Genomic DNA, 23,943 nt, shown 5'->3' with positions numbered 1-23,943 from the left:
ATACAAGCGTGTAACATTCACTAATGCATAATACCAGTCGGTTTAATGTAAACTGTTACATATAAAGGCCTAATTAGACATTATAAAGGCTCATACAAGCTTATAACATTCACTAATGCATAATACCAGTCAGTTTTATGTAAACTGTTACATATAAGGCCTAATTAGACATTATAAAGACTCTTACAAGCTTATAACATTCACTAATGCATAATACCAGTCAGTTTTATGTAAACTGTTACATATAAAGGCCTAATTAGACATTATAAAGACTCATACAAGCTTATAACATTCACTAATGCATTATACCAGTCAGTTTTATGTAAACTGTCTAAGGCCATAAATCCTTTTGAAATGTGAGAAACAATTCCATCACAGTAGAGTTTCATCTATACAGTATTTACACAAATCATTGGTGAAATCAATCGGGGGGAGGGGGTCCCACTTTAGCGTTCTCCTTGCAACAAACAAATATAGGTTATATTAAGTCTTCATAAGCACAACATAGATGTTTTAGAATCATTTGTAAATGCAGTGGTATAGCACTTAAAGTACAAGCAAAACACACCACCCTCAATACATTCCTCATATAGGGAGTTCTCAATTTTGCATGGAACACAGTGCATTGAATTGAAAAATGTAAGGGCTTGGATGGCTCTATAGCATTGATTCTCAGACAGACACAATGGACGGTGAGCACTATAAGACAGGCATGTTGCATTTCTCTTGGTGCATCTCGAAGACCCATGTTATAAGACAAACAGACCGCTCAATAACAAATCAAGGAGCAGATGTAGAAGAAAGCTGCACTTAATGAGGATGTTGAGATGAACTGTTCATCCTCGATGAAAACACATTCCATCTCTCTCTCTCTCTCTCATGCCCATACACACACACACTTCATCTCTCTCTCTCAAAATCACTTTCACTTTCACACACACACACACACACACACACACACACACACACACACACACCTTGACACGCAATCACAATGAAAACATTGTGCCGATCAATGGTCAAGTACATTTCAATTCCAATTGAGCTGCCGAAGAAAAACTGAATTGAAAAAGGCAATGCTATAACTGAAAACGCCATTGCATATATTAGTTAAGAACAAATTCTTATTTACAATGACTGCCTACCGGGGAACAGTGGGTTAACTGCCTTGTTCAGGGGCAGAATAACTGATTTTTACATCGTCAACTCAGGGATTCAATCCAGCAACCTTTCAGTTACTGGCCCAACACTCTAACCACTAGGCTACCTGCTGCATATCTCAAACGCAACATCCAATTCAATTACCAAACAGGCTTGAACAGGAGTTGACCTCAGTTCAGAAGATTTCGTACCCTCAATATTTCGATGAGCTTCATGTGCTCTTACCGAGCTAAGAAATGGAGCAAACACACTTCACTGGGACCTTGTGGGTTACTAAGGAGCCTGTGATGGTTACCACGGTAATACTTGGAGGCTGGTTGTAGAATGCTGTTAGCATCATGACTGCATTCCACCAAATGGCTTCCTATTCCCTATTCAGTGCACTACTTTTGACCAGAGCCCATAGGTATCTGGTCAAAAGTAGTGCGCTAGGGAATAGTAAACCATTTGGGATGCTACCCCAACATAGCCTAGACTGCCTCATTTGTTCTTGCCTCCTCAGAATAGCGTAGACACATCATCCGCAATGTTTTAATATTCCTCCCGGGGATTGCTGCTACAATAAAGCATTTGTTGGGTGTCATATGGCGTATGCTCTTTTTATTCTGTTACAAATTCCGGGTTACAAAGCAAATGTTTACTTTTAACTCTGAAAGTTAAACACCGATTAACACTTTAAATGAACACATATATGCACAAGTGTTGAGAATAGACTTGGTTTATAGTTCAATGAATATGCATCAGTGTTGTAGTACTCGAGTCCAGGACTGGGACTTGACTTGGACTCGAGTCAAAGATTTTCATGACTCGTCAATCAACCTCGACCAGTGCGGACTTGGACTCCACCGGTAGTGACTTTATTGTCCAAAAAATCTCTCTTTGTTGCATAATTTAACATACAATGTGCAACAGAATAACAGAATTTAGATATTTTTTTTTATTGTTGGATGGCAGGTTTTTAGCACTAACAAGGGACTTGTGAATCAACTCACTGATATGCTTTATGTCATAGTCCATTCAACATTTTCTTGAAATTTACAAGGGAAAATGGTACAGGTAAAATGATTATTTTTTACAATGAATCATTGAAAGATTTTAGAAGCAATAGAAATGCACTTATTAGCGTCTCCATAATTGTCTGCCACATTTCTTCTTTTACACAGTCACCTTAAAAGCAGGAATCTGCTACCCCCTGTCGCCCCACTGCTTGTGTATATGCTCGGTCATTAGTATTACTGACCGCCCCAGCAACGTAGTTATTGTTTTGGCTTCACCATGGTCCTGGGGCGGACAGTAATAAAACTATATAGAAAAACAGTTGTTTTTTTTGCTGTCCCCACTATAAAAAATAATAATATCATTAATTACATGAAATTTGGTCCATGAAACTGTAGGATTCCATTCATTTCTATGGGTGGCTGCTCTTTCTGCGGTGACTTAGTCTCTCATTGGCGAATATATAGTGTGACGACCCTCCCACTCTGCCTGCCGAATTCTTTCTCTTTGCTCTTGTTTTCCTTAATAGGATGTCGGTGGGCAGAGCCGGGAGGGTTGTCAGCGACATGCGACACACCTGGACCCAGGTGTGTCCAGGGATAAATAAACCTCTTCCCCATTCATTGAGACTCTCTTCATGCAGACACGGTTAGATTTTGGTTGTGGCATTTTTGTGGCTGTTTTTTTTTTTTCTTTTGGCACCTTTCAACACCCCTCATTATCACATCTATGCACGCAACCACTCACTTACACTACTGATTACTGACTACACACACCATTGTTAATTGTATTTATGTTACTTCAGTTATTATATTTTTGTTATTCCTAATCTCCACGTTGTCTCCCTTTTTGTAATGGACTTTGAGCCGGTTTGTGACAATAGCATCAACAATCTAGTGTTTATATACTGTACATCATTGGCTGGGCTGAAACAGGACCATTAAAACCAATGTGACAAACTCTATTGATAAGAGGTCACTTAGACCTATTCTTAACTCTGGTTTACGGTGTTGATTAAGATGGATTGAGTGGTAAAATAGTCCTTTGTTTCAGTGAACATTCATTCAGTTAAGGAAAAACAGCTAAAAGTACTTCTCAGCATTTCCCAAACCCCTAATATTATATTTTTGTTAGGTCTCTTGCCCCAGAATGTACACAATATATACAAAAGTATGTGGACACCCCTTCAAATTAGTTGATTCGGCTATTTCAGCCACATCTGTTGCTGACAAGTGTATAAAATCGAGCACACAGCCATGAAATCTCCATAGACAAACATTGGCAGTACAATGGCCTTACTGAAGAGCTCAGTGACTTTCAGTGTGGCACCATCATAGGATGCCACCTTTCCAACAAGTCAGTTTGTCAAATTTCTGCCCTGCTAGAGCTGCACTAGTCAACCGTAAGTGCTGTTATTGTGAAATGGAAACATCTAGGAGTTACAACGGCTCAGCAGCGAAGTGGTGGACCATCCAAGCCCACAGATCGGGACCGCTGAGTGCTGAAGCGTCTAGTATGTAAAAATCGTCTGTCCTCTGTTGCTACACTCCCTACCGAGTTCCAAACTGCCTTTGTAAGGAACGTCAGCACAATAACTGTTTGTCGGGAGCTTCAAAAAATGTATTTCCATTGCCTAGCAGCCGCACCAAGCCTAAGATGCGCAATCCCAAGCGTGGTGGTGTAACGCTTGCCTCCATTGGACTCTGGAGCAGTGGAAACGCGTTCTCTGGAGTGATGAATCACGCTTCACCATATGGCAGTCCAACGTACAAATCTGGGTTTGGCGGGTGCCAGGAGAACGCTACCTGCACCAATGCATAGTGCCAACTGTAAAGTTTGGTGGAGGAGGAAAAATGGTCTGGGGCTGTTTTTCATGGTTCGGGCCCCTTAGTTCCAGTAAAGGGAAATCTATAGAATACAATGACATTCTAGACAATTCTGTGCTTCCAACTTTGTGCAACAGTTTGGGGAAGGCCCTTTCCTGTTTCAGCATGACACTGCCCCCGTGCACAAAGCGAGGTCCATACAGAAATGGTTTGTCGAGATCGGTTTGGAAGAAATTGACTGGTCTGCACAGAGCACTGACCTCAACCCTATGGAACACCTTTGGGATGAATTGGAATGCAGACTGCGAGCCATGCCGAATCGCCCAACATCTGTCTGACATCACTAATTCTCGTGGCTAAATGGAAGCAAGTCCCGCAGCAATGTTCCAACATCTAGTGGAAAGCCTTCCCAGAAGAGTGGCGGCTGTTATAACAGCAAAGGGGGGGGGGGGGCAACTCCATTATAATGCTTATGATTTTGGAATGAGATGTTCGACGAACAGGTGTCCACATACTTTTGGTCATGTAGTGTATATAATATATAGAATATTGGAATGCAGTACTTCTACACTGTGTTCAAGTATAGTTGTAGTTATAGCTCTGGACAGCAGGGAGAAGAGTAGCGTAAAGCCTGTCGCATGCTTCACAGTCGAAACACTTTGCGCACATATTATGACGACATTTTGTTACGTTTTTGCTTGTTTTCCAGTTTTTTTTTCAGCTGTTCGCGTACACACACAAAAATATAGAGGCAAGTCGAAGCTTGGTAGCTGAAGTCTCCGCCCCTTCGTCGGTGATTGGTCAACAGTACTACTCCTTGTGGAAGTGGGAACTATGGACGGCATTCTTCAATGAAGTGTTCGTTGTCATTCATTGACAGACGACTAATTTTCATGCAAAATATTTCACTTGAGAAATACTGCACCAAACATCTTAGTTAGTTGTAAAATTGCACGACGAAGACCTCTAAAGCAAACACGTAAACATTTAATACAGATTTCTTGATTTATCTTATCTTGGACTATTTTGAGGAAGTGTTTCTGGCTATGTTGTTGCTACGGTGGCTCAAGAGGGACAAACAATAGTATTATTGCAGCTTTACTTGTTTTTCAAGCAAGGTCTTTGGGGCTGGGGTTCTCAAACGTTTTGGGGCTGGGGACCCCTTTTGTGACAGCAAATTTATCAGGGACCCCCTCATAAACACAACTCGAGATAAAAGAAAGATAGCATTCAAGGAGTTTTTACCATGACTTCGGATATTGGGAAGGAACAATTTAAAGGCCCATCTCTTGACACTGGAGAGAAGTTTGCAGTTTTCAAGCTAATTTCCTGCAATTCTACACATATTTCCATGAGGCAGAGAAAACCTTGCAGTTTTAAAGCTTAAAGTAACTGTCCAGTGTTTCCAGATTTCTATGAAATATGACCAATAATTAATTACAATATGAGTTCAAAAGTTTTCCTTCCGTTCATAGCACGACTCCAACACCATCATTAAGTTTGCCAATGACACAACAGTGGTAGGTAGGCCCGATCACTGACAACGATGAGACAGCCTATAGGGAGGAGGTCAGCGACCTGGCCGTGTGGTGCCAGGACAACAACCTCTCCCTCAATGTCAGCAAGACAAAGGAGATTACAGGAAAAGGAGGACCGAACACGCCCCCATTCTCAGCGACGGGACTGAATTGGAGCAGGTTGAGAGCTTCAAGTTCCTTGGCGTCCACATCACCAACAAACTATTATGGTCCAAACACACCAAGACAGTCGTGAAGAGGAGAGTGAAAAGATTTGGCATAGGTCCTCAGATCCTCAAAAAGTTATACAGCTGCACCATCGAGAGCATCTTGACTGGTTGTGTCACTGCCTGGTATGGCAACTGCTCGGCCTCCAACCACAAGGCACTACAGAGGGTAATGGTAACATCACTGGGGCCAAGCTTCCTGCCATCCAGGACCTCTATACCAGGCAGTGTCAGAGGAAGGCCCTAAAAATGGTCAAAGACTCCAGCCCCCCTAGTCATAGACTGTTCTCTCTGCTACCGCATGGCAAGCGGTACTGGAGCTACTCTCTGTTTGTTATCTATGCATGGTCACTATGCATGTTCCTACATGTACATATTACCTCAATTACCCCGATTAACCTGTACCCCCCGCACATTGACTCTGTACCGCTACCCCCTGTACATAGCCTCGCTACTGTTATTTTACTGCTGCTCTTTAATTATTTGTTATTTTTACTTGTCTATTTTTACTTAACATTTAATTGATAAGTAAGCATTTCACTGTAAAGTCTACACCCATTGTTTTTCAGCGCATGTGACAAATACAAATTTGATTTGATTTATATTAAGCATGTTACAAACCAGCTTTTCTGTGTTGGAATGGTGTGGGCATACCACAACAACAGAATGACGTGGGCAAATAACGGTCATTAAAATGATTAACGCAAGTTGACCGCTGATCGGCCAATGAGGAAATAGCAAGCATTTCTGAAAAAGGCATGCTTTGACCACAAATACAAGTATATGACGAGTCAACAACATTATTTGGGTATGGAACGGAATGTAAACATTTAAAATGTGAGATTTGTAGTGGACAGTTACTGTGAATTAAGTGCATTTTTGGGGAACACAAACATTTGTAAATGTATAATTGGTGGAGCACTGTGCATACCAATATCCCTGTGAGCCTTCCAGGCCTATGTTGCCCATGGTTAGGAACATACATTGTAAATGAATAATATTACATTGTTTTGTATTACACCGTCTAAACTTATTTCACAGATCCCTTGGACAGATTATTTGATTTTGTATTTTTCTATCTGGCTGCAGACCCCCTGCAGTAACCTCTACCAAAGTAGAACCCCCTTCTTTAGGGACTATGCAAGCACAGAGGTTTGCTTCGCCGAGCCGGGTTCTGCTAGGAGCAAACCCAACATGTGTATGTGGATGTCTTGGCGGCGTCGGTAGCCCAGCCCTGTGGCCCCTTACACAGAACTAAGAGATTTAATCAGACTCAAGTACCTGCTGCCTACCTACCAACACAGCTCCCTATCCGAAGCACAGCTCCCTATCCGAAGCACAGCTCCCTATCCGAAGCACAATCAGAACACCATTAAGATAAACCACAAAGTACTCCAATTATCCCAACTACACTGAAATAACCAGGGAACCCTTTCGGCAGATAAGGGGGAGTAAGAGTGGGATTGGATAGCCAGAATAGTATAGCAATGGCACAGTGATTTGGTCTATGCAGATATTGCACTCACATCTACTGTAGTGTTGCATGGTATACAAAAACGCCTGTACTTTTTCAATACTAGAACATGAAAAACGGTTTGGTACTAGAATTTGTTACTTTCGGTAATTCTGTCAAATGCGTCTCGCGTCTGAGGTGAGCGAGTCTGTCTAGTAATTTGTCTGAATCTTCTCAAGGTGGCAGTAGTAAGCTAGCCAGACTCCTTGCGCTTGCGCATGCTGCTGACACCGTGCGAGACACTTTTGAGAAGCAAGAGAGAGAGAAAATGCCGTCAACATGGCCTCTTCTAACGAAAACATCATACCTCCACTCCAGCAGGTTGTTTACAAAACTGGCTCCAGAAGCGAAATATGGGAAGACTTTGCTTACAGAGCAGATGAAAACCAGCCTACCAAAAAAACCTACGCAAAAGGTGTTACAAAGCAGTGCAGTGAGGGAGGTTTACTTCCAAAAATACATTTAAAACTATTTTACAATTTACATTTGCTTTGTAACGTTATTCTACCAGCAACTACATTCAAACTATTTTGGAGTGACAATGACAATATATTCTTTTCAGCACTATAATATGATAAGTAGCCAGCTAGCAGCAGCTGGGTGAAGCATTGCACCCTGGGAGTCGTAGTATGCTAGGTAAAATCCATTGTATTTCTATGGTGTGTAGACTACACTGAGTGTACAAAACATTAGGAACACTTGCTCTTTCCATGACATAGACTGATATGGTGAAAGCTATGATCCCTTATTAATGTAATTTGTTCAATCCACTTCAAATCAGTGTAGATGAATGGGAGGAGACAGGTTAAAGAAGGATTTTTAAGCCATGAGACAATTGAGTCATGGAATGTCTATGTGTGCCATTCAGAGAGTGAATGGGTGAGACAAAATATTTATGTACCTTTGAACGGGGTATGGTAATAGGTGCCAGGCGCACCAAAGACTACAATACTGCTGGGTTTTTCACGCTCAACAGTTTCCTGTGTGTATCAAGATTGGTCCACCTCCCAAAGGACATCCAGCCAACTTGACACAACTATGGGAAGCCCTGGAGTCAACATGAGCCAGCATCCGTGTGGAACACTTCGACACCTTGTGTGCCCCTACAAATTGAGACTGTTCTGAGGGCAAAAATGGAGGGGCAACTCAATATTAGGAAAGTGTTTTTATGTTTAAGCAATAAGGCATGAGGGGGTGTGGTATAAGGTCAATTTACCACGGCTAAGGGCTGTTCTTAGTCACAACGCAACACAGAGGGAGTGGATACAGCCCTTAGCCGTGGTAAATTGGCCATATACCACAAACCCCAAAGGTGCCTTATTGCTATTATAAACTGGTTACCAACCTAATTAGAGCAGTTAACCTATATTTTTTGTCATACTTTGTGATATACGGTCTGAAATTCCACAGCTGTCAGCCAATCAGCAATCAGGGCCCAAACCACCCAGTTTATAATGGAATTTAGAAGCTTCAGAAATGATCTTTAAAGTGTTTTTCATGTAGTTTTGGAACTAAACTATGAATTTAATACATTACATGATGTAGCTGTAATGAATCATGAATCCTAGGTTTAATACATGTCAATTTGGCCCAATATTATGGCCATAGATGAGCAAATTAAGCCCGATATGTATAGAATTACAATTTAAAAAACAGTTTAGCTGTAATTGTAAAATTATTTTGTATGCTCTGAGTCGCCGATATGGTTTTGCATAAGGAACATTTTAGATAGTCTTCTGTTATTTAATATGGTGTTTTATTTTTGTGAGAAATTGAATCTAGACTAGAAGATGTTCTATTTGTTATTTGAGGTGTTCTATTGGTTATGAGATGGAAAAGGCGTTATTTTTAAAGGCATAATCAGGGAGATTTCCTGCTGTTCGAGGGTTAGCCCGCCCTATACCCATTGATTGTTGAAGAATAACTTAGAAATGGCTTACGAGCTGTGTGTACGAATTTGACAGTAGTTCCATTTCTCCAGCACTGCAAGTGGCGGAGGGGCTGCCATTGGGTCTGACAACACAAACCCCAGATTGTGGCTTTAATGTACACTGTACAGTGTAGCTATGTGCAGTAGCCTCCTACGAAGGAGCCAGATATAGCTCTATCTGGCTATGTTAACTGGCTCTCTGTGTTCACCGCACCACCAGGTGCACAGACACATGGAGAGTAGGAACTGCATGTTCTCTCAGTAGAAAAGGAGACAGGAGGGAGGGAGGGCACAGATACAGCAATCATCAAGCTATTTCAGGGCGTTCCATATAAGCCTTGGGGACTATACAAGACATTTCAAAAAATGCTAATGTCGGGAAAGAGCTCACATTTAACGATCACTTCTACTGAAAATCTTAAGTCTTGTGCCTGTAATAGGGCAACACAACACCACACACTGTATCCAGTCTTCAGACATCAAATCCAATTTTATTTGTCACATGCTTTGTAAACAACAGGTGTAGACTAACAGTGAAAATGCTTACTTACGGGTCCTTTTCCAACAGTGCAGGGTTAAAGATATAACATTTAAATAATAATAGAAAGTGACACGAAGGCGGGCCCTCCAGATAGCGTATGAAGACGTCATAAGCCATAAAAACAAATAATAATAATAATCGGGAAATTAGCTTTATAACTACACCATTTTCTCCCAGCCTCATGACAAAATGTGTAGAATAGCAGGAAATTAGCTTTATAACTACACCATTTTCTCCCAGCCTCATGACAAAATGTGTAGAATAGCAGGAAATTAGCTTTATAAATACACCATTTTCTCCCAGCCTCATGACAAAATGTGTAGAATAGCAGGAAATTAGCTTTATAACTACACCATTTCCTCCCAGCCTCATGACAAAATGTGTAGAATAGCAGGAAATTAGCTTTATAACTACACCATTTTCTCCCAGCCTCATGACAAAATGTGTAGAATAGCAGGAAATTAGCTTTATAACTACACCATTTTCTCCCAGCCTCATGACAAAATGTGTAGAATAGCAGGAAATTAGCTTTATAACTACACCATTTTCTCCCAGCCTCATGACAAAATGTGTAGAATAGCAGGAAATTATCTCAGGGATTCTTGAAAGTCGTGACAATCCTTGTCGTTGTCCTTTTAAGCATTATTTGAGCTTAAAAGTTACATTTAGGGGCAATTTCTAAATGTCATTTCCATGTCAACTATGTCAGCTATTTCCATGTCAGCTCATGGATATTAACTAAAAAGTGTATCGTATGTAGTTTCTTGCAATAGCCCTCTGTGACTTTAAATAATATTTATCTCAAAACTTTGATTCCTAAAAGATGTGTCTGGAGATTTGGTAAAATCCTAAAGGAATCAGGAATGAGCAGGGTGAGTGAGCCATACCATAAGGACCTTACACATGTTATGATCCGGAAAGTTCTCTGCTTTTGATAGATTTAAACAAACAATATTGCAATCAACATGTTCACAGCAATAACATGTCAACTCCATCTGCCTGACAGATTAGAATAGAATATGAATTTTGGTTCAAATATGTTACATTTAATAAGGTTTTAGAGTCAGGAAAAACTAAATTGCTACTCTGTTGTTGTCTAAAGTTAACTCTGCCAGAGTGCTGAAAGATTTGATAGAATGGTTGTGTTTTATTTGGAGATTTTCAAATTAATCATTTTCCATATTTTACAAATTGTATCCTTTATTTAACTAGGCAAGTCAGTTAAGAACAAATTCTTATTTACAATGACAGCCTAGGAACAGTGGATTAACTGCCTGTTCAGGGGCAGAATGACAGATTTGTATCTTGTCAGCTTGGGGGTTTGAACTTGCAACCTTTCGGTTACTAGTCTAACACTCTAACCTCTAGGCTACCCTGCCTCCGAACTTGCTTTTTAAGACAAAAATATGTCCGTTTTGAATATCTATTGTCAACAGCAAGTACTTCAATTGTTTAAGCATATGTTTCAGAACAGTGATTAAGGGGGTTAGCCATCAGTGACGGAGTTGACAAGCCACTGATGGTTAACCCCTTAATCACTGTTCTGCAACAGATTCTTAAACAATTAAAGTAAAAGCCGTGCTTAGACCGAAGGGAAAATATTTACATTATTAATGTTGTTTTATGCTCTAAATCTAAACAAACATGCCAAAATGCTGAAGACATTATCCCTGGAGCTTTTAATAGTGCTAATAAATAAAACAAAAAGAACATTGGAGATTTGAATGATCTAATGTTAGAATTAAACAATCAAGGCCTTCAAACAGTTTTTGGACAATAATTGTAACAAAGGAAATGCCTGGAGGAGTTGAAAAAAATGCAGTTTGTTGCATTTTATGACACATAAATACAAATAGGAGGTTGTTCTTTTACATGGTGTGATAGCTGATTGGTCTATCAAAATATATATTTAAAATGTTGTTAATATTAAGACAAATATTTGTGGGGGAAAAGTTGATTGTCCTGTCTTTCAAGAATCCCTGAGCAGTAAAACAGCCACATGTTCTGTAAGCCTCATTGCAAATTGTGCAAATTAGCATGACATTAGCTATAAAACTGCACATTCTCTCTGCCCCAATGGGGTTCGGGAGGGGCCTTTGCTTGGACCTTTGGACAGGGCCCCGCAGAACTCCACTACACCACTGATAGAGGGAGTACCAGTACTGAGTCGGTATGCAGAGGTACCAAGTAATTCAGGTAGCTATGTACATAGAGGTAGAGGCTCCACTACACCACTGATAGAGGGAGTACCAGTACTGAGTCGGTATGCAGAGGTACCAAGTAATTCAGGTAGCTATGTACATAGAGGTAGAGGCTCCACTACACCACTGATAGAGGGAGTACCAGTACTGAGTTGGTATGCAGAGGTACCAAGTAATTCAGGTAGCTATGTACATAGAGGTAGGGGTAAAGTGACAAGGATAGATAAGACAGCAGCAGCATATGTGGTGAGTATGAATGTGTGTGTGTGATCCTGTTTGCCCCAGACTTGGTGCACTGGTAACGCTTGCCATGAGGTAGCAGAGAGAATAGTGTATGGGTGGCTCGAGTCTGACAATTTTATGGGCCTTCCTCTGACAAAACACCCCCTGTCAAAATGGCTGCAGTAAAATGCATTAAGATTCACACAAACTTACCCAGGCACACATTTAAGATGGTCTACAATGTGGAAGCTGACAAAGTGACTTTAAATAGCTGTGAAATAGCGGGCAAAGTGCCCTATTCAATGCATGATCATCGAGCGGAATAACCATAGCAACCATAATGTACTTAGATCTAGGTTTGAATCCACAATATAGGCCCCCTGAGAAAGATTTAACTGATGCTGAGGACAGAAACATATACAGTGCCTTCAGAAAGTAGTCATACCCCAATACTTATTCCACATGTTGTTGTGTTACAGCCTGAATTCAACATGGATTCAATATATAAAAATCTCACCCATCTACACACAAGAACCCACAATGACAAAGTGAAAACCTGTTTTTGGAAATGTTTGTTAATGAATGAAATACAAAAATGTCTCACTTAAATAAGTATTCACACCCCTGAGTCAATACATCTTAGAATCACCTTTGGCAGCAGGGACAGCAGTGAGTCTTTCTGGGTAAGTCTCTAAGTGTTTTGCACACATGGATTGCACAATATTTGCATATTATTCTTTTAAAAAATGGTTCAAGCTCTGACAAATTGATAGTTGATCATTGCTAGACAGCCATTTTCAAGCCGATTGAAGTAAAAACTTTAAATAGGCCACTCGGGAACATTCAATGTCATATTGGTAAGCAACTCCAGTGTACACACACTAAGAACACCTGCTCTTTTCCAGGGGAAAGTTCTGACACTCAATATTGGGAAGGGGTTCTTAATGTTTTGTACACATTTGACCTTGTGTTTTAGGTTATTGTCCTGCTGAAAGGTGAATTTGTCTCCCAGTGTCTGGTAAAAAGCAGACTGAACCAGGTTTTCCTCTAGGATTTTGCCTGTGCTTAGCTCCATTCCATTTTTTTTTTTATTATAAAAAACTCCCTAGTCCTTGCCGATGGCACATTGAAAATGTGAAGAGTGGTACTCAGTGATATGTTGTTTTGGATTTGCCACAAATATAACACTTTGTACTCACGGCATAAAGTTGATTTCTTTGCCAATTTTGGGCAGTTTTACTTTAGTGCCTTGTTGCAAGCAGGATGCATGTTTTCACTTTGTCATTTAGGTAGGTTTTGTGGAGTAACTACAATGTTGTTGATCCATCCTCAGTTTCTCCTATCACAGCCATTAAAATCTGTAACTGTTTTAAAGTCACCATTGGCCTCAGTGAAATCCCTGAGTGGTTTCCTTCCTCACCGGCAACTGTGGGGGGTTCTAAGCTGACCTATGGAATTGTTTTAAGATGGTCATACTATGGACCATTTAGCTATTTGATTTAGAATTGTAGAACCCCTTTAGGTATAAAAAAATATATAAATATCACACTTACAGTGGGGCAAAAAACTATTTAGTCAGCCACCAATTGTGCAAGTTCTCCCAATTAAAAGATGAGAGAGGCCTGTAATTTTCATCATAGGTACACGTCAACTATGACAGACAAAATGAGAAGAAAAAAATCCAGAAAATCACATTGTAGGATTTTTAATGAATTTAATTGCAAATTATGGTGGAAAATAAGTATTTGGTCAATAACAAAAGTTTATCTCAATACTTTGATATATACCCTTTGTTGGCAATGACAGAGGTCAAACGTTTTCTGTAAGTCTTCACAAGGTTTTCACACACTGTTGCTGGAATTTTGGCCCATTCCTCCATGCAGATCTCCTCTAGAGCAGTGATGTTTTGGGGCTGTTGCTGGGCAACACGGACTTTCAACTCTTTCAACTTTCAAGGCCACTCCAGGACCTTGAAATGTGTGTTATGAGCTGGGAAGATACTTTCTGAACTTGTCCAATTAAGGCTAATACAAAAATCACCACCATATGAATACCACTAGAAAATGTTTGGTTTTGTAGGTTTTGTAAAGAGGATTTTGAAAAGACACTCTAAACCCTCACATTAATTTGGGGTGTGTTGTCGTTAGTAAAATGTAAGTATAAAATTGATCATAAGCATATTTAGAATCATCTTAGCCTTTTCAATTATTTATGTTGTCCAATGTCACTTTAACTTTAGTTTCCAGTAACAACCATTTTGTCCATGTCATTTTAAACACCTGTGCCTACTACAGCAAAGCTCCATCCACATTTGACTTCCTGTTCATCAGAGCCTTCCCAGCATGCTTTGCTCTTGTACTCACCGGTCACCCTTTTGTTTGCGGTTCTTCTGGGGTGTGGCCTTCCCTTTGGGTCTCTTCTCGCTGCCCGCGCATGGTCCCCCGCCCGGCCCCGTTACCCGCAGGGACTCCAGGCCCTTGGAGGACTTCTTAAAGGTGAACTCCACCTGCTCGCCCTCTTTCAGGCTGCGGAAGCCATCCATCACCAGCTTACTCTGTGGAGGAAAAAATAAACAGACCACGCCTTTAAAAATGCTGCCCTTTAACCATAGAATTTGAATTACAGAAAATCGCCTTTTAAAAGATACTGAACTATAACCATGTAATTACAATTAGACCCAGACAACCCCTTTAAAAAAACTCTGCACTGTTACAATGAATGATTTTTGGACTGGCATAAAGATATGCTTTATTCAGAGAAAACCTTTAGAATGTCAATTGAGTATTTCATTCCTGTCATAGTCAAGGTTCGTTAAATGTCTTACGAAAAGTGTTACTCAAATCGGAAAATCGGTAGCTTTTATTTTTTACGATTAGACAAAATCGTAACCAAACTTAACAGAGGGAAACAAACACACCCACACAGCATGACACGCTTTAATACAGTTGAAAGAGTGGGAGAGTAAGCCAACAGTATGCGAGCCTATAAAGAGCTACTCAAACAAGCTTGTTGCCAAACATAGATGGAGGGAATGGAGAGAGCGAGAGAGTGAGAGAGAGAGAGAGAGAACAGAAGACACAAGGGAAGAATAAGAATGGAGAGAGTCAAACAATAGAGAGAATATGAAAATGGAGGAAGGAAAGAAAGTGAACAGTACAAAGAGAAAAGTGAAAACGTGAGAGAAATGTGGACTTTGAGTGACAGAAGGACAAAAGAAGGCTTAATTATTGTATACCAAAAATACAGTCCGGTAGAAAGGATACTGTTTAGGTTAGATTAACTAAGTCATTTACAACATAATTATTGTATACCAAAAATACAGTCCGGTAGAAAGGATACTGTTTAGGTTAGATTAACTAAGTCATTTACAACATAATTATTGTATACCCAAAATACAGTCAGGTAGAAAGGATACTGTTTAGGTTAGATTAACTAAGTCATTTACAACATAATTATTGTATACCTAAAATACAGTCAGGTAGAAAGGATACTGTTTAGGTTAGATTAACTAAGTCATTTACAACGTAATTATTGTATACCCAAAATACAGTCAGGTAGAAAGGATACTGTTTAGGTTAGATTAACTAAGTCATTTACAACATAATTATTGTATACCTAAAATACAGTCAGGTAGAAAGGATACGGTTTAGGTTAGATTAACTAAGTCATTTACAACGTAATTATTGTATACCCAAAATACAGTCAGGTAGAAAGGATACTGTTTAGGTTAGATTAACTAAGTCATTTACAACAGTGCAAATGTTGCATTTGTTTCTCTATGGTGAACAACATACAGATATGTAAGACTAAGGCAAAACAAGAGTATAATGACAGTAAGAATAAATGTAAGAGTCTGAGTAAGATAAGAGTATGTATAAACCATGAGGGTTAATTCATGAAAAACAAATTCTATGTTTCTCAAAAATATATTAGGTAGAATGCAATTGCTTTGTAAATCTGGCCCAATGTATAGTCTTTTTTTATTAAATCAACCTTTCATACCAATGTTATTAATTAAACATTACCTTTGGAAACAAATAGAAAAGAACGAGGGAAACGAAAGATGCATTGCAGTCAGTACCATAATTCTTTTTGAAAACATACATTTTTTATATACGGATTTAAAAGGTATATATTTGCTATAAAAAAAAAAAAATTATACACACAAAACATTGTTTTGTGCTCATATAATGCTATTTTATTACTATATAATCAACTTTTCCTGTTAGAATTAAGATAGTCAAAACAAAGCTATTAAAGATGTTTCAATATATTCATGAATTAAATCTTGCATACGCTGAATCTTTCTAAATGTGAAGTGTGGTATCTATAGAAGAATCAACATCTATTCATTCACTACATACAGACAGACAGACAGACAGTACCAGTCAAAGGTTTGGACACGCCTACTCATTCCATAGTTTTTCCTTCTTTTTTTATCTTTTCTACAGTGTACAATATTAGTGAAGACATCACAACTATGAAATAATACATACGGAATCATGTAGTAACCAAAAAAGTGAGTATTCTTCAAATAGCCACCCTTTGCCTTGATGACAGCTTTGCACACTCTTGGCATATTCTACAATGTAGAAAATAGTACAAAATAAAGAAAACCCCTTGAATGAGTAGGTGTTCTAAAACTTTTGACCGGTAGTGTATATTTTATATTTGTGATTCTTCAAAGTAGCCACCCTTTGCCTTGATGACAGCTTTGCACACTCTTGGCATTCTCTCAACCAGCTTCATGAGGTAGTCACCTGGAATGCATTTAAATTAACAGCTGTGCCTTGTTAAATTGACACACACTCACATGCTGACCGACGCGAGCTGTGTGGTCAGCATGTGAGTGTGTGTGTGTGTAAAATACCCTCCTCTCAAGTGTCCTGGAGGGTGTCTTGCCTGGTTTCAGTTTACACACAGAGGTCAGGAGGGCACGGTCAGAAAGAGAATGAGAAAGCATGAGAGGGAGGGAGAAAACGTAAAACACCAAATAATGCATGCAGTGCAGAATTAGGACGATACCCGCTAATTATCAAAATTCAGAAAATAGACGTTAAATTCTAAAACCACCTAAAAGGAAGCAATTCCCAAACCTTTCATAACAAAGCCATCACCTACATAGAGATGAACCTGGAGAAGAGTCCCCTAAGCAAGCTGGTCCTTATCTTTTTGTTTTCTTGTGATTTGGTTGGGTCTAATTGTGTTCCTGTCCTGGGGCTCTGTGGGGTCTGTTTCTGTTTGTGAACAGAGCCCCAGGACAGGAACACAATTATACCCAACCAAATCATGAGAAAACCAAAAGATAATTACTTGACACTTTGGAAAGAATTAACCAAAAAACTGAACAAACTGGAATACCTGACCACTGTGACTGACCCAAGATTAAGGAAAGGTTTGACTATGTACAGACTCAGTGAGCATAGCCTTCCTACTGAGAGAGGCCACCGCAAGTGTATAAATTGAGTAGTATAATAAGAGTATGGTAGCAGCAGTTGTGATGTGTGAAGCAGTTCATTCAGAGAAGTATTCAGACCCCTTGACTTTTTCCACATTTTGTTATGTTATTCTAAAATGGATTCAATATATTTTTCCCTCAATCTACACACAATACCCCATAATGACAAATAAAAAAATACTTGTTTTTTTTGCCAATGTATAAATAAATAAAAAATGAAATATCACTGACTTAATCAGTCAGACCCTTTACTCAGTACTGTGTTGAAGCACCTTTGGCAGCGATTACAGCATAGAGTGTTCTTGGTTATGATGCTATAAGCTTAGCACACCTGTATTTGGGGAGTTTCTCCCATTCTTTTCTGCAGATCCTCTCAAGCTCAGTCTGGTTGGATGGGGAGCGTCGCTGTACAGCTATTTTCAGGTCTCTCCAGAGATGGTAAAACTTCGCCCCAGTCTGAGGTCCTGAGCACTCTGGAGCAGGTTTTCATCAAGGATCTCTCTGTACTTTGGTCTGTTCATCTTTCCCTCAACCCTGACTAGTCTCCCAGTAACCGCCTCTGAAAAACATCCCCACAGCATGATCCTGCCACCACCATGCTTCACCGTAAGGTGCCAGGTTTCCTCCAGACGTGACGCTTGGCATTCAGGCCAAAGAGTTCAATCTTGGTTTCATCAGACCAGAGAATGTGTGTGTGAGTGCATGAATGCTAAGGTGCGGAGAATCAGAGCAGGTGGTCAGTCCAGTTCAAGCGCAGTGGTCTAAGGCACTGCATCTCAGTGCTAGAGGCCTCACTACAGACACTCTGGTTCGAATCCAGGCTGTATCACAACTGGCCGGGATTGGAAGTCCCATAGGGAGGTGTACAATTGGCCCAGCGCCGTCCCGGTTTGGCCGGTGTAGGCCGTCATTGTATATACGAATTTGTTCTTAACTGACCTACCTAGTTAAATAAATAAATATATATATATATATATATATATATATATATATATATATATATATATATATATATATATATATATATATATATATATATATATATATATATATATATGAAGAAAAAAGATCTCATCCTCTTGATAATGTCTGCACAACAGTAAGGGAGTGGACAGCTTGTGGCTGGGGTGTGTGGGGTCCTTGATGATGCTGTGGCCTTCCTCAGGCAACGCTTCGAGTAGATCACCTGGATGGGTGGGAGCACGATCCCAGTGATGCACTGTGCCGTCTTCACCACCTGCGGGAGGGCCTTGCGGTTGTGGACGGAGCGATTCCCGTACCTGGCCGTGATGAAACCGGTCAGGATGATCTCGATGTAGAGGTAGTATTTGGAGGGGACCCAGGGTGGCATGACGAATTTCTTCAGCCGCCTTAGGAATTAGAGACGCTGTTGCGCCCTCTTGACAAGAGTGGAGACGCTGTTGCGCTATGACAAGTCCTCCGTGATGTGGATGCCAAGGAACTTCAAACTCTACTGCAGTTGATGTGGATCGGGGCATGTTCAATCAGTCAGATATTTCCCTCATATCACCCAGACCCACAAAGAACTTGAAGACAAATCCAATTTTGATAAACTCCTGTATCTATTAGGTGAAACACCAGTGTGCCATCGCAGCAGAAAGATGTGTGACCAGTCGCCACAAGAAAAGAGCAACCAGTGAAGCACAAACAGCTTTGTAAATTCAATTCAAAAGGGCTTTCCCATGCCAATAAAGCCCTTTGAATTGAATGAGAGAGAGAGTAGTGTAGAGAGAGAGAGAAAGAGAGAGCGAGAGAGAGCAAGAGAGAGGGGGGAGTGAACAGAAACAGTCTGTCTGTCTGTTGGTGAGAGAGAGAGAGGGAGAGAGAGGACAGAACAGAGAGTTTAAACATTTATTGTCATGTACAGGGAAATAAATGCCTTTCTTGCAAGCTCTTTCCCAACAATTTTTTATTACCTTTATTTAACTAGGCAAGTCAGTTAAGCACAAATTCTTATTTACAATGACGGCCTACCAAAAGGCAAAAGGCCTCCTGCGGGGACATGGGCTGGGTTAAAAAATAAAATACAGGACAGAACACACATCATAACAACCTACAGTTGAAGTCGGAAGTTTACCCTCACCTTAGCCAACTACATTTAAACTCACTTTTCCACAATTCCAGATATTTAATCCTAGTAAAACTTCCCTGTTTTAGGTCAGTTAGGATCACCACTTTATTTTAAGACTGTGAAATGTTTGAATAATAGTAGAGAGAACCATTTATTTCAGCTTTTATTTCTTTCATCACATTCCCAGTGGGTCAGAAGTTTACATACACTCAATTAGTATTTGGTAGCATTGTCTTTAAACTGTTTAACTTGAGTCAAACGTTTTGGGTAGCCTTCCACAAGCTTCCCACAATAAGTTCAATTAATTTTGGCCCATTCCTCCTGACAGAGCTTGTGTAACTGAGTCAGGTTTGTAGGCCTCCTTGCTCGCACACGCTTTTTCAGTTCTGCCCACAAATTATATATAGGATTGAGGTCAGGGCTTTGTGATGGTCACTCCAATACCTTGACTTTGTTGTCCTTAAGCTATTTTGCCACAACTTTGGAAGTATGCTTGGGGTCATTGTCCATTTAGAAGACCCATTTGCGACCAAGCTTTAACTTCCTGACTGATGTCTTGAGATGTTGCTTCAATATATCCACATAATTCTCCTTCCTCATGAGCCATCTATTTTGTGAAGTGCACCAGTCCTGCAGAAAAGCACCCCACAACATGATGCTGCCACCCCGGTGCTTCACGGTCGGGATGGTGTTCTTTGGCTTGCAAGCCTCCCCCTTTTTCCTCCTAACATAACAATGGTCATTATGGCCAAACAGTTCTATTTTGTTTCATCAGACGAGAGGACATTTCTCCAAAAAGTACGATCTTTGTCCCTATCTGCAGTTGCAAACCGTAGTCTTGCTTTTTTAGGGTGGTTTTGGAGCAGTGGCTTCTTCCTTGCTGAGCGGCCTTTCAGGTTATGTCAATATAGGACTCGTTTTACTGTGGATATTGATACTTTTGTACCTGTTTCCTCCAGCATCTTCACAAGGTCCTTTGCTGTTGTTCTGGGATTGATTTGCACTTTTCGCATCAAAGTACATTCATCTCTAGGAGACAGAACGCGTCTCCTTCCTGAGTGGCATGACTGCTGTGTGGTCCCATGGTGTTTATACTTGCGTACAATTGTTTGTACAGATGAACGTGGTACCTTCAGGCATTTGGAAATTGCTCCCAAGGATGAACCAGACTTGTGGAGGTCTACAATTTTTTTCTGAGGTCTTGGCTGATTTCTTTAGATTCTCCCATGATGTCAAGCAAAGAGGCACAGAGTTTGAAGGTAGGCCTTGCAATACATCCACAGGTACACCTCCAATTGACTCAAATGATGTCAATTTGTCTATCAGAAGCTTCTAAAGCCATGACATAATTTTATGGAATTTTCCAAGCTGTTGAAAGGCACAGTCAACTTAGTGTATGTAAACTTCTGACCCACTGGAATTGTGATACAGTGAATTATAAGTTAAATAATCTGTCTGTAAAAGTAGTTGTCCTAACCGACTTGTCAAAACTATAGTTTGTTAACAAGAAATTTGTGGAGTGTTTGAAAAATGAGTTTTAATGACTCCAACCTAAGTGTATGTAAACTTCCAACTTCAACTGTAGGTACTGAGTGTATAGGACTAGGCATCCAGATATATGATAAACAGAGTAGCAGTGCAGGGATACTGGAGTGGTAGAGGTAGATACTGAGTGTATAGGACTAGGCATCAAGATATATGATAAACAGAGTAGCAGTGCAGGGATACTGGAGTGGTAGAGGTAGATACTGAGTGTATAGGACTAGGCATCAAGATATATGATAAACAGAGTTGCAGTGCAGGGATACTGGAGTGGTAGAGGTAGATACTGAGTGTATAGGACTAGGCATCAAGATACATGATAAACAGAGTAGCAGCAGCTTATATGTTGATTATATGTGCGTGTGTGTGTTTGTTGTAGTGTGAGCTTCTGTGAGTGAGTGTGTAGAGTCCTGTGAGTGTGCATAGAGTCAGTGCAACAAAAAAGGTCAATGATAGTCCGTGTAGACATTTTGTTAGCTATTTTGCAGTCTTATGGCTTGAGGATAGAAGCTGTTCAGGAGCTTGTTGGTGTCAGACTTGTTGCTCTGGTACCGCTTGCTGTACGGAAGCAAAGAGAACAGTCTATGGCTTCGGTGGCTGGAGTCTTTAACAATTTTCCAGGCCTTCATTTCACACCGCCTGATATAGAGGTCCTGGATGGCAGGGAGCTCGGCCCGGGTGATGTACTGGGCTGTCCGCACCACCCTCTACAGTTCCATACGAGTGAGGGCGGTGCAGTTGCCATACCAAGCAGTGATGCAGCTAGTCAAGATGCTCTCAATGATGCAGTTGTAGAACTTTTTGAGGATTTGATGGCCCATGACAAATCTTTTCAACCTTCTTAGGGGGAAGAGGTGCTGTCGCCCCTTCTTCTTCACAACTGTGTGCGTTGTGGGTAGACCATTTTAAGTCATTAGTGATTTGGACATCGACGAAGTTGAAGCTGTTGACCCGCTCTACTACAGCCCTGTCGATGTGGATGGGTGCGTGAGGGAGAGGTTGTTGTCACTGGCCTCCACCCTATAGGCTGTCTCATTATCGCTGGTGATCAGGGAGTACAGGAGGGGACTAAGCACACATCCCTGAGGGGACCCCTTGTTAAGGGTCGGCATGGCGGAAGTTATGTTGCCAAACTTCAAGACCTGGGGTCGACCCGTCAAGAAGTCCAGGATCCAGCTGCAGAGGGGGGTGTTTAGTCTCAAGGTCTCAAGATTGGTGAAGAACTTGGAGGGGACTATGGTGTTGACTGCTGAGCTATAATCAATGAACAGCATTCTCACATCGGTATACCTCTCATTTAGGTGGCAGTGTGGAATGCAATTGAGATTGCATCATCTGTGGATCTGTTGGGGCGGTAATAGTTGAGTGAGAGAGAAAGAGAGAGCGAGAGAGAGAACAAAATGGAGGAGTTGCCTGGAACAGGGTGGGGTGTGCACAAGAGGGAGAAGGGGAGGAGATAGAGAGAGAGATGGGGGTGGGGGGGACAGGGAGGGTGTGAGCCCATGGAAATTCCACCAGCGCATTCCAATGGAGGAGCAACTCCTGATCAGGCCAGGCCCAGGAGGGACGAGAAGAGACCTGGAACAAAACCCCCATTTGATTAGGAGCCCCACAGGTCAGCTCCAGAAATCCCTGGGTCAGGGGCAGAAACCCCCTCCCCCCACAGAGAGAGGACCCACTGACAGGCAGGCAGAGAGCACACCAGCCAACCAATCCCCCACACTCCTCCCAATTGCCTGTCTGTCCTGAGAACAACCCATGTAATATACCCAGCTCCACATTCAAATGAAATCATCCTCTTCTTCCCTCCACTAACTTTCTCCCCAAATTTCTGTAAAAGAGATTGTGTTCTCTTCCAACATACCTGGTAAAAGAATGATGGAAAAATAGATGAACGAAAACATCACTCAGCAACAGATCATACACACACTGATAAACACACTCTGACCAAATCCTGATTATTCGTAGGAGTTTGTGCTTATTATGCTTATAAGCCTACGTTCAGAACGTGTGTGTGTGTGTGTGTGTGTGTGTGTGTGTGTGTGTGTGTGTGTGTGTGTGTGTGTGTGTGTGTGTGTGTGTGTGTGTGTGTGTGTGTGTGAACTGAGATGGAGACAGCAATCAATGAACCCAGCAGCCTGGATCGAAATAACCTTTCCTCTTCATCATCCTCCAAACCATCGTCATCACCAGTCACAGTAATCGATCCAGGAAGTGGAACGAGAGGAGAGTGAGAGAAGAGGATATGAGACCTCCTGCTCCTCTTGTCTCACCATGGTGATGCATGGCTGTGTGAGTGTTCCTCGTTGGATGGAGCTACTGGTCGGAGCGGAGCTGTATAGTGGAAGCAGTGTGTGTGTGTGAGTGTGTGTGTATGTGGGTGTGTGTGTAGGGGTGGTGGAGGAGGGCTAGGAGCAGAAGGGAATGGGTGACGATATTAAGTAGCTTTTTACACACAGGAAATGCTAAGTGGACAAAGCTGGCCCCGATCGTCACAGATGGATATGACCCAACAGGATGCATATAAACCAAAGAAGAAGAGGGGGAAGAAAACACCAGAGCGAACCACCAACAAAGCCAAAACCTCACCGCACTGACACCCCTCGCCCTCCTCCGCACGTTTTCATTACAGACCCTAACCCCTGACCTCTACCCAACCCCCCCATCAAACAATAAAGAGTGTTCCCGTTTCCCCTCTGCCCAAACCAACAACAGCC

General features: G+C 41.1%; 1 protein-coding gene and 1 long non-coding RNA gene across 3 annotated transcripts in view; both read right to left on the bottom strand.

The window, feature by feature from the left end:
* The window catches only part of LOC149984078 (uncharacterized), a 466,287-nt gene that overhangs the window by 254,819 nt on the left and 187,525 nt on the right, over positions 1-23,943 (bottom strand). The window lies entirely within an intron of this gene.
* The window catches only part of LOC110520963 (protein lin-28 homolog A-like), a 35,168-nt gene that overhangs the window by 2,331 nt on the left and 8,894 nt on the right, over positions 1-23,943 (bottom strand). For both annotated transcript variants that reach the window (XM_021598414.3, XM_090232306.1), the window contains exon 3: positions 14,498-14,688. In XM_021598414.3, the coding sequence (XP_021454089.2) occupies positions 14,498-14,688 (191 nt within the window). The remainder of the gene's footprint in view (positions 1-14,497; positions 14,689-23,943) is intronic.

The sequence above is a fragment of the Oncorhynchus mykiss genome, chromosome 4, assembly GCF_057628025.1.
Source record: "Oncorhynchus mykiss isolate SJ-2025 chromosome 4, ASM5762802v1, whole genome shotgun sequence".
Classification (NCBI taxonomy): Eukaryota; Metazoa; Chordata; class Actinopteri; order Salmoniformes; family Salmonidae; genus Oncorhynchus; species Oncorhynchus mykiss.
The sequence above is the reverse complement of the archived record's forward strand: the minus strand, read 5'-3'. Positions and strand labels throughout refer to the sequence as shown.